Here is a 15621-nt window from a genome sequence, read left to right as displayed (position 1 = left end):
TTATTTTTAATGCTTACAACAGTTTTGCAAAGTAATAATCTACCCTCCTTTTACATTTGAGTTGACTAGACTCTCAGAGGAGGGAAGCCGGGGAACACATGGTGAGAGGTGGATATGAGTTTTGGCTTTCTCCAAAAGCCACACTATCCAAAATGCCAGGGTATTTCTCTGAAGTTAGGACAGGAAAATACTATGCTAAATCTTCTTCTTAGTGTCTTCTTTTCCTCTTTTAGGTTCTTTCTCCAGATTTTCCAATCCTAATTAACAAAACTTGTCTGTGTATAGTTTGTTTAAATCTCCCTCATGTCTTTTATGGAAAGAAATGTTTTATAAATGAATCACTCAGTATATATAATATATATATATATGCACATGTATTTGCCTAATGATTCATGGTTTCAGTGAAAAGCCCTTGACTGCTGTGAACCACACAGAGAAGCTCAGGAATTTCACTTCCCATTTTGTGATCTTGAAGCATGAAGCAACGGGGTGCAGTGGAAAGTGAGATGCCCGGTGTACGCTGGAGACTTGAGTTCTGGCCCTGCCACTTTGTTCTGTGGCCTAATAAATTTACTTCCTTGAACTTCAGGTTTTATGCCAGTAAAATAGTGAAACTAATTCTTAATCTGCTACCCTACCTGGAAAATGAGAGATTCAGATGTGTTTATAATTGTGTGAATATGTTCCAACTTGTAGGGTATTACACAAACTTAAGGCATTCTAATTAGTATTAATTTTTCATATCTCTTTATTCCACACTTCATCTCTCTTTAAATCCAGAGACTTTAAATAGCTGCAGAGAACCTGTCCCAGGCCTAACTGTCCTCTTCTCCCCCTTATGTTTCTGCCATATCATTTCTTTCCTTTCTTGTCCACCTCACCTGTAGAATTCCCAGCTAGGAGAGGGGACTGATGGGAAGTAGGCTGGTGACAGCCTTGCATACCTGGGAACATGAAATATTCTAGTTGTATTTTGATGTTCCCTCTTGGAGTCTTGTATATTTGCTTGTACTAACTAACACACAGGTGCAGAATGCATACTTAAATATGAACACAAACACACTCACACAAAAACACATGCCTTCAAGTATACTTGAAATTCAGTGTAGACATTTGTATATAAGCAATCACATACAAACACAAGAGTGAGGACCTGTCTCAAACAGCTGGAGATCTTTACATCACATGCACATATTCCCCTTGTAATATAATCACATTTTCTTCTGTGCAGCCAGGATCACACAAACATGAATAGGAACACATAGAGGCACATGCACACATACATGCATCCCCTTTCTCTACCATGTAAGACCTACAAACACACCTGGGCGTGCTCAGCAACTCCAGCTATGCTCCAACCAAAACACACTCTGGAACACTCAGTCACAAACACACTCCTGAGTGTGGCCATAGTTCCAGTTTTTGACAACTGTATTTTCTAAATGTCCTCATTGCTCTTTCTTTGAATGCATGATTCTGGGGAAGCTGGGTAAGTGTGCTTTTCTAAGAATCCCCCTTAACATGGCCCAAAGTAACCTCAGAGATACTATTTTCACAATGATAACATTTACTCTTTCCTAAATGTGGTCATGGAGTGACACCCAACAGGAGGGAACAATGTGTGCTCCCTACCTGAAACCATTTCACAGTCCCCTGAAGGATTCGATGGTCCATCCAACAAAATTCATTTGCTGCAGAAGAAACCTTTGCTGCAACTCTCATCGTGTGGTCACCCCAGCTATATCAGCCCACATGTTCCTGGCGTCATCCAGAAGAGCTGACCTCCTGAGGGCATCCCACCTCTTGCCCCACCTCTAGGCCAAATTGCTCATTATGAGACCAGGAAGTTGGACTTGTCTCCCTCTATTACAATAAGTGCCACTTTTAACCAAATTATTTTAATTCTACCTTCATGACAGTCATAACTTAGTAGGTATTAACTTCAGAATGACATCAAGTGACAAAGTGACAGTGTATTTTATGTATTTGCTCAAAAGATAGTGGTTAAATATGGATATTTCCAGCATGTCTCTAACAGCCTTATTTGTGATACGGGTTTATAGAGAAGACATGAAAAATGAGAACTGGATTTATAAAAGCAAAAATATATCAGGGACTATTAGTTAATAAATAGAACATGCTAAGGAATGACTGGCATGTTTGTGAACTGACTTAAAGTGGAGGGGGTATCTGAATCAGGAACCTTCTGAGTCAGCAAGTAGAATTTACACTGTATTCAATAGAAAAGGGAAAAGCAAGCAAAGACCCAGTTCAGTTGAAACTACAAAAACGATTGTCTTTTAACAAGGCTGAAACCTATAACATGAGGTGATTTCCGCTGAAAAGACTCTGGAGAACTCTGTTCTGTTCTGATCTCACTGAGTTCTAATTCGGTGTTGTTGGGTAAGAGTTGAGTTGACTTTCCCTGTCCTGGACCACTTAGTTGAATTGGTTTCAACAGCCTCCTGGAAGTTCTGTATTTCAGTACAGTGTTTACTCCCTCTACATTGTAAACTCCATGGAATTAGCAGTCCTGTATATCTTGTGCACACTGAACCACTGGCCCTTAGCACAAGGCCTGCTATGTTGCAGCATTTAATACTTGTTAGCTGAACAAGCTCTGGGTCTAGCTGGGCAAGAAGCACGTCAGGAGTTTCTCCTCCTCAGGTGGAGGTTGTCGCTTCATGCTGGCTGCTCTCCGCATCCTCTGTTCCTTCTGGACTCCATGCTTTACCCTCCAGCAAGGCTTTTCTGAGCCGTCTCCAGAAGATGTGCCGCCCCAGGACAGTGTCCTCCCACTCCAGGTAGGTGTTCCTGCTGAGAAGACGATACAGCTCCACCTGCTGCCGCAGCAGGGACTTCTCCAACTTCTGCAGGACGATAAAGATGATGCCGGCACGACTGCTCAAAAACTGCCAGGTCTGGGCAATCTCATACTCAAAGATACACCAGCGGCTCTGGATGAAGTGCTGGGACACCACGACAATAACCTTCCGGCTTTTATGGAAACCTTCCTGGATGATGTTGGCAGCAATGGCCACACCAGGAATAAAGTCTCTGTAGTGAAGGCAGAGCTGAAAGGGCGGCACCCCCTCTTCCAAGTTTTTTACAAGTTCATTCCTCACCCAGTCTTCGTCCTGGCTGGAGTAGATAACAAAGGCATCATAGGTGTTTTCACCTTTGCCATACTTTTTGCAGCCAGCAAGAAGCATCAGGTGGAAATAGAACTTGTAGACCAGGACTCCTGCCACAGATACCAGAAGTACAGTGAGGACCGACACACTAATGGTCATCTTGCTTATCTGACAGGTGGCATTCCTGAAACTCAGCACGGGCATGTCCTGCATGTCTAAAGGTTGTGTACACACCATTTGTTCAGCTTCTACCAGAAGCTGCCTCTGGTCCTTGAGCCACTGCAGGAAATGCTGGTGTTCACAAACACAAGCAAAGTCATTCTGAGTAAGGTTTAAAAAAGCAAGGCTCCTTGGCAAATGCTGTAGTTCTTGCTCCTTGGAGGCCACAATACGGTTGAAACTGCAGTCTAGAATCTGGAGGGAGCGGAGAGGTTCATAAGGAAGTACATCCAATGACAAGAGTTTGTTGTGACTCATATTTAGCACCTGCAGTTTAGTGAGGGGGTCAAATGCCCGCTGGGATAGCCGTTCCAGTTGGCACTTAGAGAGGTCCAGGACGGTTAAGTTAGTCACCTCTGTGAAAATATCAGGCAGCAAGTTGTTCTGAAAAGAATTGCCAGCCATTTTTAAGGTTTGGAGACTGACCAGGCCATGAAAGATGCCATGGAAGACAATTCGGGTCTGGGTATAAGAAATATCAAGGTAATGAAGGTTTCTGAGTGATAGGAAGATAGAAAAATCATTGGCCTGTTTCAAAGCGGAATGCTGGAGATCCAGATGTTCTAGTTGCTCTAAGCCCATGAAGTTTGAATTCATGGTAATGATACCATTGAAGCTCAGATCTAAATACTTCAGTTTGGTTGTCCCAAAATCAGTGTGAGAACAGCAACCCTTGAAACTCAAATCATTTCCCTTGAGAGCTAGAAACTGAAGGTTCGGTAGCTCAGTTTCAACAAAAGTGCTCATGCCTGTGTTGTGTATGAAAACAAACTTTTTGAGAGAGTTGAGCTTCAGTGTGGGAAATCGTTTGAATTTACAGTTAACTAATTCTAAGTGTTGCCATCTGAAATCTTCAGGAATGGCTTCTAGATTATCTAAATACAGACTCAACAGAGAAATCATAGAAACATTTGCCAAGCAGTTAAATGAGTCAGTAACATCCTCTGGGAATTCTCTGATGTTTGCTATCCGGAATTGTTCAATGGTCAAATTGCACAGTCCTTCCATGACAGATTTGTCAAAACTTTCCAAGTTCCTTTCATTTTTAAATTCTCCCAAAACCAACCTATTGATTTTTAAACCAGCCAGACCTTGAATACAAGTTTTCATTGCATCTATACTATTAAAATTACTTCTCATAGTCAGTTTATTGAGCTTAATTTCTTTAAAGGCACCTGGTTCGATGAAGTCTAAAGGGTTCAGGGACAAGTCCAAAGAGAGGTTGAGTAGGGGCATTTGATGTAGAACCTGCAAGTCTCCATGATAAATATTTTGGATTTTGTTATTAGAAAGATCCAAATACTCCAGGTTAGGCAGGTTAGAGAAATATTTAGGTACCTTAAAGGAATGGATAAGATTGTGAGCCACATTAAGCTCCTTCAAAGTTTTGAGATGTCCAATGGGGAAGTCCTCTAGAGATGCTAGGTTTGTCTCCACAGCAACCAGCTTCTGTAAACTCGGTATTCCAGAAAAGGCTCTCAGGGCTAAACTCTGGATAGGGTTTCCCGTCAATATCAAGGTGGCAAGGTGGTTTAGCCCCTGATACGCATTATCGTCAATCATCTGAATTTCACATCTACAGGGAAAAGAGATACAGATTACATAATATTTCTGCTGAATAAAAACCCCAAATGAAATGCCAGCCAGTCATCTAGGTCTTCACACAGATTGGTCATGCCATGTGATTGTGCATAGGCAAGAATATCAGGCAAGGCAGATGAAGTAAAGAAGCCCCACAGATTTGGTATTCCACTGGCCACCATGATAATCTCTTTTTATCACACTAGGCACACATGCTAAGCAAAGGCAGCCCATCCATCAGAGGGAAGTCAGTTAAAGATCAATAATTAGGGCACATGAAGGCCAAATGGCTGAGAGAGTATGTAACAACCTTGGATCAACTTTAGCCATTCTCCGCCACACACAATTGTGATTGTATATCCAATTGGTACAGATGATACTGATAGTTGTTAGTTGTTAGGCATGAGAAATGACTGGTGAATGTCAATTTCAAAGATATAAAAAAATTATACCTAAGTGTCACAGATATCCTTAATGTTTATGAAAACTTGTCCACATAAGGGGGCGCATCTTTAGAGAAGCAGAGTATTAAGATGAAAAGAACATTTAACTTGGAAGCAGGAGATGTGAACATGCATCTCCAGTCTGCTGTCAGCAAGTCATATGAATGTGTATGAATCCCTTAAACTCTCCACACCTGTTTCCTCATCTACAAAAAGAAAAAAATATATATCAATAGATTTCCATAGGGAAAAAAAAAAGGCTGCCTGGTCTATCAAAAAGCATCCTTAGAGGACAAATGTTTTTACTGTACGTGAACACAATGAAGCAACATGCAAAGGTAGAGTTTGTCTATCGCACTATTATCTTTCCTTGCCCTAATCCAGAAATTCCTCCTGGCTAACCAGAGGGGAAGCTGGCCTCTCTCTGAGCACATGTTTGAAGCCTCTGAGGGTAGTTCCTTGAGTATGTGGTAGATCAAAAATGAATAATAAGGGACATTGTTTGATGAGAAACCACATCTTGTTAAAAAAAAAATGGTGGGGGGTGCTGATCTGTCTACCTCAATCCAGTATAGCTCATGACAAAACTCTTACTCAGAAAACTGAAATTTAGAAACTAATGAAATGTTATAATAGTATTTTTATATAAAGTCTACTTTATAAGGTTTTTAATATATATAGCATGTTAGCGTTCAACATCAGTAACCCTGTGGGGTAAGGTTCACAATTTCTGTTTTATAGATATGAAAATGGAGACTCAGGGAGATGAGGTGACATGCTTTAGGTCACATGGCAGTAAGTGTTAGAGGAAGACCTGGCTCAAGTCTTTTGACCTCCATAGGGTTCTGTGCCACTGCCTTTAAAATGCTCTATTCCCCCTATGTTAAACTCTATCAATACCCAAGATATAGCATAAAATACCAAATGCTCACTCTTCTACAGAAATACCTACTATCCTCTTAGCCCTTATTAAGAGTTTCTATGATAAAATGTCATGAGTACGAAGTTTCTCCATTTTTCACAAACTCTTATAGAGATTGTCATCCATTATCTAGTACATTTCTAAATAGGGCCCCTGATGATGAAAATAATTTTAGGATTCAATTCCGCTTAAAATGATGATAATAACTTTACCTGTCCTAATAAATAATATATTTCTCTGCATCAGAAAAGAAAATATTAGCCACTGTTCTTTCTCACAGCAAATGCTTTCCTCTGATATTGTCATCTTTCTCCTCGGGTCACTTCTATCTTCCTAATTTCCCATCCTCTAACCCACTTTCAATATTCTTGGTATTATATGATTCCCACTCAGTTCATGAAATCTGTCTTGATTATTCACTGCATAAAAGGTCCCTCTTCTGAATAACATAATGTATTGCCTCTAGTTTGCAAATAGCTTAACAACAACTATTATATATTACTATCCTTACCTCATGAGGTTCAAAATCCAAAATCAGACTCAAGTAACATTCTTGAATTTCTACTGTGTGCCCAGCACCATGCTCAGGATTTTAACCCATTAATTCTTTCAAGTGGATAGGCCCTTCTTAATAGCTGGGGTTGTATGTTCTGTATCCACATACTCTTGTTTCCTAGCAGAGTGTACAACACACAGCAAGTGGCCAAAAAATATCTGCTGATGAAAGAGTCCATTTACTTCCCTGAAGTAAAAGAAAACCAAAGATAGAGTTGTCCTCGGAAACTGTCTCATTTAACTGCTAGTTTCAAGTGGCTTGCCCTAAGTTATATAGCAAGTGAGACATCTGTTGAATGAGTGAATAGGTGAATGAAAATGAAACCCCAATGTTAGCATGAGATCAAAGAACAGTGAACATTTCACCTTGTGCAGTGGTGAAAGCTCGTGCGTTACCTGGATAAATCCAGCACCTGCAGTTCTGGGAAGCTGGAGAAGCTATGGCTGCCTAAATGATTCAGGTGGTTAAAGCTGAGATCCAGTATCTTGGTCGATGTGGGGATGTTGTCTGGGACTTTGTAGAGATTCAGCTCCATGCATTGGTAACTAATGTTAGGAACCACCTGAAATGATCAGACATTAGATGCAGTGTCTTCCTGCATGCACCTTAACACACTGCCCTGCAGTGCCCTCTCCTAGCCAGAGCCTGGGAGGCCACTGGTACAAGCACATGGGCCAGTCAACCTTTCTTCATTCATCCGTCCATCCAGTCATCCATTCATCCATCCACACATCCATCCACTCACTTCTTTCTTATGAAATGTCTTTCTGTAGATAGGAAGGGAAGAGCTCCTACTATGTACCCAATGTTTAACGTCTGCTATCACAAGGGCAGCATTTAGCAAGAAGCAATGGAGTCAGGTGGTGAAGAACTGAGGCTTTAGAGTCTAGAAAGCTCTGGGTGTCACCCTTGCTCTTCCCTGTGATTGGAGGTGAGGGATTTTGTTGTTTTTCTGAATACACCCTTCACTGTGTACAAGCTTGTGGAGACTGCCAGTCGGGCATCCGGAGCTCCCTCAGTCGTAGCCCAATTTTTGCTGATTGTATTCTCTCCCTTGGATCGTTGACCTTTGAGCAGATGAGACAGAAATGGGGACAAATCTTTCAAGTGCAAGGACGCCAGTCAAGGAACCTAGTAAATAAGGTCAAGTGCTTGAACCTGCCGTGGTTCCTGGGGTCGTTCCTGTCATAGTTCCCCAAATTCTTTGTTAAGTCCTGTTCTCTGACCTCCCATTTAATTTCCTAATTCTCTGATTTCTTCAACAAAAATCCTTGCTTAAGCCAGCTAATTTTGGTTTTCAGTTGAAAACCAATAGCATCTGTTAAAAGGATTAACGAGATAAGGCATTTAAAGAGATTATCTCAAAGCTTATTGCAGCATAAATGATCAATAAAGGTTAACATGTATTATTATGGGCTGTTATTAATTCCCCACTATATGCAGGCTCATTTCTTATATGTTCCATACTTTAATCTTCAGATAAACCTTTTAAAGAAGAATTCAGAGATATGAAATCATATGTGTAAGGCCTCACAGTGCAGCTCTTTGCTTCATCCCCATGTCTCCTGCAATGCTGATCCTCATATGTTCCTCACAGACCATCCTGTCTAATAAGGGATGGTGCCGGCCACTCTTCCCTCACCCTCCTTCATCATCCTTCACAGGATATATCACTATCTTACATGTCCTCTGTGTGGTTGTTCCATATGTACTGTCTGTTTTCCTTTCTAGATTGTAAGCTCTGAGTCTTACTCTCTACTGTGTCTCCAACACTCAGAATGGTGCCTGGAAAATGGTTAATGCTTAATAAGTATTTGTTGAATAAAATAAAGGATAACTGATTAAGTGGAGGTTTATTCAAGTCCCAGTTGAAGGCATTTTATGCTAAGTGCTGTGAGCAGGGTGTGGGCAGGGAGCTGGGGGAGCAGAGGACTTGGAGATAACAAGTTTGTCTTTGTTACCTATTCAAGTACCCTATTTCCCCATCCTCAATGTCAGGACTCTGGCTAGTTAGGCTTTTCTTGAGTTTCTGACCCTGCCACATCCTAAATCCCGGATGTTGCTGTTTGGTTCTGCTGTGGGCTTCCAAAGCAACTGTGAAGTCCACACAGGGGAAAAACAAGAGACCTATTAGGAATGAGGTCATGAGCCCGCTGGTTGGTGTTTCACAAAGCAAGCAAGTATGGCACACCTGATAGTTTACATCTTGCCCTCTCTTTTTTTCTTTCTTCTCTCTTTATTGCTCTATCTTGTTTTCTATTTCTCTGTCTCTGTCTCTCTCTCTCTTTTTTTTTTCCAACTTGTTTTCTTTTCATCCCTTGGACAGAACTATGACTAGATTCAGAAGTCTGAAATCCCCTTAGAAAGTTTCTTCTGTTAAGAGACAAAATAACATCTTCCTGAGACTGAAAGAGACAAAGCAAGGGCTTGAAGCAAAGTGTACAAACCACCAGTGGAAAGGAATGACAGGGCGCTGGCTTCTTACAACTCTCTACAGAAGTCTATAATTCTTTTATCAGTGCAAAAACTAGTCTCAGAGAGGGTTATTAACTTATTCAAGGTTGCACAGCCCAGAAGTAGAACAGTGATTTTAAGCAGGTTTATCTGACCCAAAGTCCCTATTAAACTGCTAGTAGCACTTTAAATTCTAAACGGGACATGGCCCCAGGGGCTACCCGTTAGTGCCCTGTAACCATGAATTATTTGGTCCCTGTGGTTTCTCAAATCTTTAAGGTAATCTGACTTCTTTTTGCTAATGAAACTAACCAGGGCCCACTGTGGGAAACTCTGGGCAGAGAGCAGTTTTTCAAAAGCAAAGCAAAGCTCAGAGAAGTTGAGCTGACTCCCACCACATACCTGCACACAGGGTTCCCAGCTCTCGGATCTCAGACAGGAGAGAAAGGCCATGGCTGTCATCAGAGCCACAGCTAGGTGGGTGTGAGGCATCATCCTGGCATTTTCTGTGACCAGAAGTGGCCCTGTGAAAGCATGGCCCTCTGTGTCTGCCGTCAGGGCAGCCTCCAAGGCACTGTTGTCTTCTCTCCCCAGCTCGGTGCCCCAGGGCACTTACCCTATTCAAAGTAGTACTGGGTTAATGGGAGAGAGGAAGTGAGAGTGGAAACCTTAGCATTCTGGACTTTTGTTTCGCTAATATTTATCTCCTCTGCCACCGCAGGGGAAGTTAGAAGAAGAAAAAAATGCCTGCAGACCAGTGGCTTAAGTAACAGCAAGAGGAAGCTGGCTTTTATCCCAGGCAGTCATCTGACCTCCGGGTTGGTGAGCTTAGGAAAGTAATCAGACTGGTCAAACAATCTGTGTGACTAACTACATAGGACAGTGGCATTACACTTTTGTGTTTATAGTGCAGACTGACTGCATTAGTTTCCTCAGGTGCCATAACAGAACACCAGAACAACAGACAGTTATTTCCTCATGAAGGCCCGGAGGCTAGAAATCTGAGATCATGGTGTCAGCTGGGTTGATTTCTGTTCAGGCTCTCTCCTTGGCTTGTAGATGGCTGCTGTCTCCCGGTCTTTCCTCTGTGTGTGTGTGTGTCATAATTTCCTCTTCTTATAAGAACACCAGTCATACTGGATTAGGGCCCACCCATCTGACCTCATGACCTCATTTTACCTCAGCTACCTTTTTAAAGACCCAACTGCAAAATACAGTCACATCCTGAGGTCCTGAGGTAAACACTCTGACATCTGAACTTTGGCAGGGGATGCAATTCAGCCCATAGCACTGTCCAATTTTATGAAATCTTGTGAAGAAACCCACATTTATGAAACATTGAAAATAAAGCTCCAGTGAAACACAGTTTGAAAAGTACAGGAATACTGGGAAAAGATTGGGATGAAAAATCAAATATACTGAAATTCAAATCCAAGCTGGGTGATTTAAGGCCTTGTAGTATTAGTCAAGTCACTTAAGCTACTGAGACTTAATTTCTAGTCTGTAAAATGGGATAATAGTTTTAGTTGCAACAGAAGCTCATATTTATGAAATTCTTGAAAATAAAGATGTGATAGTAGTCAAATGATGCAAGCCACTAAGCCTAGTTTTATGGCGTTTAAAATGATGCTAATCACATTTGTCTTGAGTGATTGAATTAAGTTAGTTTCCATAAAATGCCTAGTCCAGTGAATGGTTCATCAGGATATTCCATAAATTGGTAGCTATTAAGATGATTAAAATATGAATAAAATGAAGATAATAATACATAGCTGAAAGTATTGTTTTAGGACTAAATAAGATGGAATCTGTAAAGCTTTCAGGACAGACAGTGTCTAGAGTATAGAAAGTGCAACATAAGTGTCTGTTAAATAAAAATATAGTTTAAAATGGGGATATTACTGGTATCGTGTCCTAAATAGTTCTACCAAAATATCCTCCAGGCACCTCAAATCCAACACGTCTCAAACAAGCTGTGAGGGAGCATGTCATAGGGGACCGAGAACAAACTCTTGCAGACTTCTTCAACACTGCTGTAAAATTAAGCTAAAAATAGTCCCCCTGTCAAAACCTTGCTTTGAGGATTAATTGAGACTCTGGAAAGGTCTTAAAGCAGTGCCTGGCACACAAGAGGGGCTCAGTAAAGTTTAGTTCCCTTGAAAGTTAACAGCATTTCACTTCCATAGTCATCTAAGATGGAAGTATCTTTGAGTTCCTCATTTCTCTCATCAAATGTGTATTAACTATATTTTCTTATTTTCTGTATTCTTTGATGCTCTGGCATTGGGGGCTTTACTGTTGGGGACTAGACTGCCCCTCCCAGGGCTAACCAGTTCTTAGAGATAGCAAATGATTTGCCTGGAGCACACCTTTCATATGCAAACTAACCAAACCAGGTGTACTCTGCACCACCTCTTCTAACTGGCTTTTATCCTCTTCTGTCCTAATCATCACAGGGCCAGGCACCAGACAACTAGAGAAAGCCCCTGTACTCCAGAGACTGCTGAAATTATTCACACTAGCAAATCTTAAGCTTGTTAACCCTGCCTTTTCTTTCCTTTCCCCCAGAAGCCACAATAAGGGCCCCTGTCCGTGCCTTCTCCTGGCTCCTTCTGCCACCCGAAAGACCCTGGTGCTTCCCCAAGTGGCCCTGCAGCGTGACCTGTGCCCCTTGCTCTTGGGAACTGTGAGTAGCAAACTACCTTTTCAAAGGCAATTGTCTTCTGATCTTTTGGTCTCACAATACCTGAGTAATACTAAAAATCAACATTTTAAAACAAAACCTTTTACCAAGTCCTAGAGGTTTTAGCCATAAAATAATTCTAAAATGTCAGTCTTCATTTCTATTTGCAATGCCCACTGAACACATCCCTTGAACTAGGTTACTGCAATGCACTGTTAAATGTTCCCCCCTGGGGTCCAGACTCAGTTCTTCCGAAGTCTCAAAGCTTCCAATCCATCCTTTATCCCAAAACCAAAGCAATCTTCCTAAAACGCAAATAAAACTATCTCATTCCACATCGATAGTATTCTGATGCTATGTACTGCCTAGGCGTCAAGCCTCTTGGTCTGCCCCCTACACACCCCCGTTATGGAAACGACAGGCCAGTCAAGAAACAAGCACCACTCGGAGGGTTGGAGTACTCAGATGTATTACGCTGGCGGTCTCAGAAGGGCTTCTGCTCCGAAGCTCTGAGCACCTCCAAGACGTGCGCATGAGGTTTTATAGGGTAAAGTACAAGCTTGGGGTATTCCACCAATAGGCATGGAACAGCTTTAGCAGCATTATCATCACAAAAGTGGAGGTGGGGAGGCAGCAAACCAACATTCCAAAGCCAGATATGTATCTTTGAAAATCCAGCTGGCTAGCAAAAAAAAAAAAAAAACATAAACAGCAAACCAACACTAATTAACTTAGATTTACAAGTTAGTCCAGCAGAACTCAGATCAGTATTCCAATACTTAGATTTGTGAGTTATCTTGCTAGACCAGCCCGGTTTTTCCTTCACACCCCCACACACAAAGTCACTGATGTTTTCTGCTCCACAGCACTGATTCTGTTCTGCACTATGAAAAGGAAACACACATTTCTGTTGATCAGTGGGTTATCTGTGCCACACCTTAGCATCCTGTAATTTCATGATGATTAAAAGAAAGTAACAAGAGTGAACATCACAACATAGCCTGGCTCAGAGAAAAAAGCCCCCACAGTTTGGCCTAATCTAAGAACCAAATCTGATTCCATCCAACAATTCTAAGGTTCACATTTTTTTCATATGTTAACACCTGTCAAATCAGAATGTGTTTCCAATCAGAATGTGTTTCAAATCAGAATGTGTCTCACGATACATTACAATTATTATTGGCAGAGCTTTTTTTTTTTCCTAGTGGCAAATAAGGTGATGGTACATCTAACACTAATACCTCATATTCAGTGAGGACCAGTTTGTCAATAAGAAGACCAAAAACAAAACCAAACAAAACAAAAACAGGGCTCTTTCCAAGTAAACAAATAAAACAAATGGTTAGAGAATAAACAGACTTGTTTCTTAAGTACTTTTAGAACATGTGCTAGACTGTTGAGTATTTTGCATCTGCAAAGGAAAATAGAGTACTCTGTGTTTCCTAACCTTTCTGACTCATGGTGACTCTCTTTCATCCTTGGATACCTATTACATGTCATGTATCCATTAGTGCTGTGGACGCATGTTCCTGTGATCTATAGCACAGAAAAAGTGGCTCTAAGGCAGAAGCGTGAAGGACATTCTCCGGGCACCCAGTAACCCAATTCCTGCCTCTAGGGCTAGGTCCTGACATTAAGAACTGCCCTATATGTCTCCGTATTTTTCTCTCAAATGCCCTTCCTACCAGGGGCAGGTAAGTGCAGTCCACAGGGGCTTTATTAAGGCAAATAGCCCAAGTACTCCCTACTCCTCCCCAGCCTGAAATGTCTATGGCATTTCCTGTGTTATTTTAAAAATTGCTTTGAATTTCCTAACTCTGTTTGGTTTGTCTCTACTAGTAGAGTGCAGACTCCACGAGGGTAGAGGTTTTGTCCAGTGTACTCACAGACTGAGTGCATGGGTCAATATTCAGAAAGTAATTAATGAATGAATCAGGGAACAATGTATCTGAATTTGTTTTCAATATGTAGCTAGTATTTTAGAGCATTTGTCACCTTTCCATACTGAGTAATGTGACTCTCTTATAATGTTCAGTGATTATTCTGGGGCTTTCTTTCTTTCTATTCTTATACTTTTGAATACTTGTTCTTTATACTTTATTATTGTTATGCTTTTCTACCTCCTGAGGGTGCATGTGCCCTAGTTTAGGCAACACAGAGAATAACAGAGTCACAGCAAGTGGACTGGGATAAAAGTCCTTATTGCAGTAAACACCATGCCTTGTCCTAGGGTGGGAAAATCCTCTTTTGTCTCTGTTGGTCATGAACCTGAGGCAGAGACTATTTCATTATGGCCAAGAGGGTCTTCCTTCTTTGTTCTGTCTCTCTACTCCCCCAAATTGCTCAGCAAATCTCTGCTTGTCTATTCAGATCCTGGGAAAGTTGGCATAGAAGGCTGTATTTAAGAATACTTAATTATCATACTTATTTTTTGGCATCATCATTTCCTGGCATGTGACTTATCTTTAATGTCACTGAGTTTCCTTAACTGTATAATGAAAATAGCACTGTGACCTAATTAATATTATTTGAGGGTTAAATGAGATAATGTATGTGGTTGTACTGGTAAATGTTACAGTTTCACAAAAATGTTGACTGCCATTCACTCATTCGATCATTCACCAAATATGTGCTAAGTGCTTTACCATCTGCCAGGCTACGAATACAGCAGTGAACAAAACAGGCAGCTCTGCTTGCATGGAGCTCATCTACCAATATGAAGAGAGCCAATGACAGCTGTAAATAGGTACATCACATGGTATGTTAGAAGATGCTGAGGCCTATGAGTGGAAAATTAAAAGAGAGTAAGTAGTATAATTCAAGGGGGAATGGTAGGTGGTTCTGAAGTTTTAAATAGGGCAGTCAGTATGGGCCTCACTGAGAAAATGACATTTTGAGCAAATTCCTGAAGGAGTTGCGAGCCATGCAGGTATCTAGGAGAACATTCCAGTTAGAGTAGTGGCCCTGGGGACATTTGACCATGTCTGGAGACATTTCTGGTGTCACAACTTGGGAGCAGTGAGTGTTGCTACTGGCATCCAGTAAGTAAAGGACAGAGATGCTGCTATACATCACACAATGCACAGGACAGGCCCCTAATCCAAAATATCAACAGTGACAAGGTTAGGAAACCTTAAATTAGAGGGCTAAGCCAGGGCCAAGGTCTAGGGACAGGAAATTGCCAGAACCAACAAGGAAGCCAGTATAGACAGGCACAGGTGACCACCTAGATCATAGAGGGCATGTAAAGACTTTGCATCTTCTTGATACCTGCCTCAGCCGCCCCAGACAGGCACTGTCACTCTCCTCAGTCCTCCCACAGCAACCAGCTGTCATGCTCCTGGTGACTCTCTTATCTTCTGCCTCTCTCACTAGGCTTTCACCTCCTCGATGATGGCAGTCAGACCGGGCCCATCTGGTATACCCTGGGCCTGTCCCAGTGCTTAATACCCAGTAGGAGTTCAGTGCATGTTACTTGCACCAATGATTATGATAATAACTTTCTATTTGATTGATTTGAGTTTCATTTCATACACAGGCTAATAAGATCCATGAGAAGGCAGATGTGTCTGTGACATTCATATCTGTCACCCTAAGGCCTAGTCGGTACCAGGTACATAATAAGTGCT

The 15621-nt window shown here is 41.5% G+C and overlaps 1 protein-coding gene across 4 annotated transcripts; it reads right to left on the bottom strand.

The window, feature by feature from the left end:
• Positions 1–1076: 1076 nt before the first annotated feature.
• On the bottom strand, positions 1077–10046 carry TLR4 (toll like receptor 4). 4 transcript variants are annotated; one of them, XM_010998333.3, is made up of 4 exons: positions 9712–10046; positions 7251–7417; positions 4692–4929; positions 1077–3548 (listed from the first exon to the last, which is right to left on the bottom strand). In XM_010998333.3, the coding sequence occupies exons 1-4, from the start codon at positions 9802–9804 to the stop codon at positions 2664–2666; spliced, it is 1383 nt and encodes a 460-aa protein (XP_010996635.2). In that variant the 5' UTR covers positions 9805–10046; the 3' UTR covers positions 1077–2663. The 4 variants fall into 4 exon arrangements, with proteins under 4 accessions (XP_010996635.2, XP_010996611.2, XP_010996627.2 ...); XM_010998309.3 differs by having other exon boundaries at positions 1077–4929; XM_010998325.3 differs by lacking the exons at positions 7251–7417; positions 9712–10046 and adding exons at positions 5387–5583; positions 6811–7232 and having other exon boundaries at positions 1077–4929.
• Positions 10047–15621: the final 5575 nt, after the last annotated feature.

The sequence above is a fragment of the Camelus dromedarius genome, chromosome 10 (assembly GCF_036321535.1).
Source record: "Camelus dromedarius isolate mCamDro1 chromosome 10, mCamDro1.pat, whole genome shotgun sequence".
Classification (NCBI taxonomy): domain Eukaryota; kingdom Metazoa; phylum Chordata; class Mammalia; order Artiodactyla; family Camelidae; genus Camelus; species Camelus dromedarius.
The sequence above is the reverse complement of the archived record's forward strand: the minus strand, read 5'-3'. Positions and strand labels throughout refer to the sequence as shown.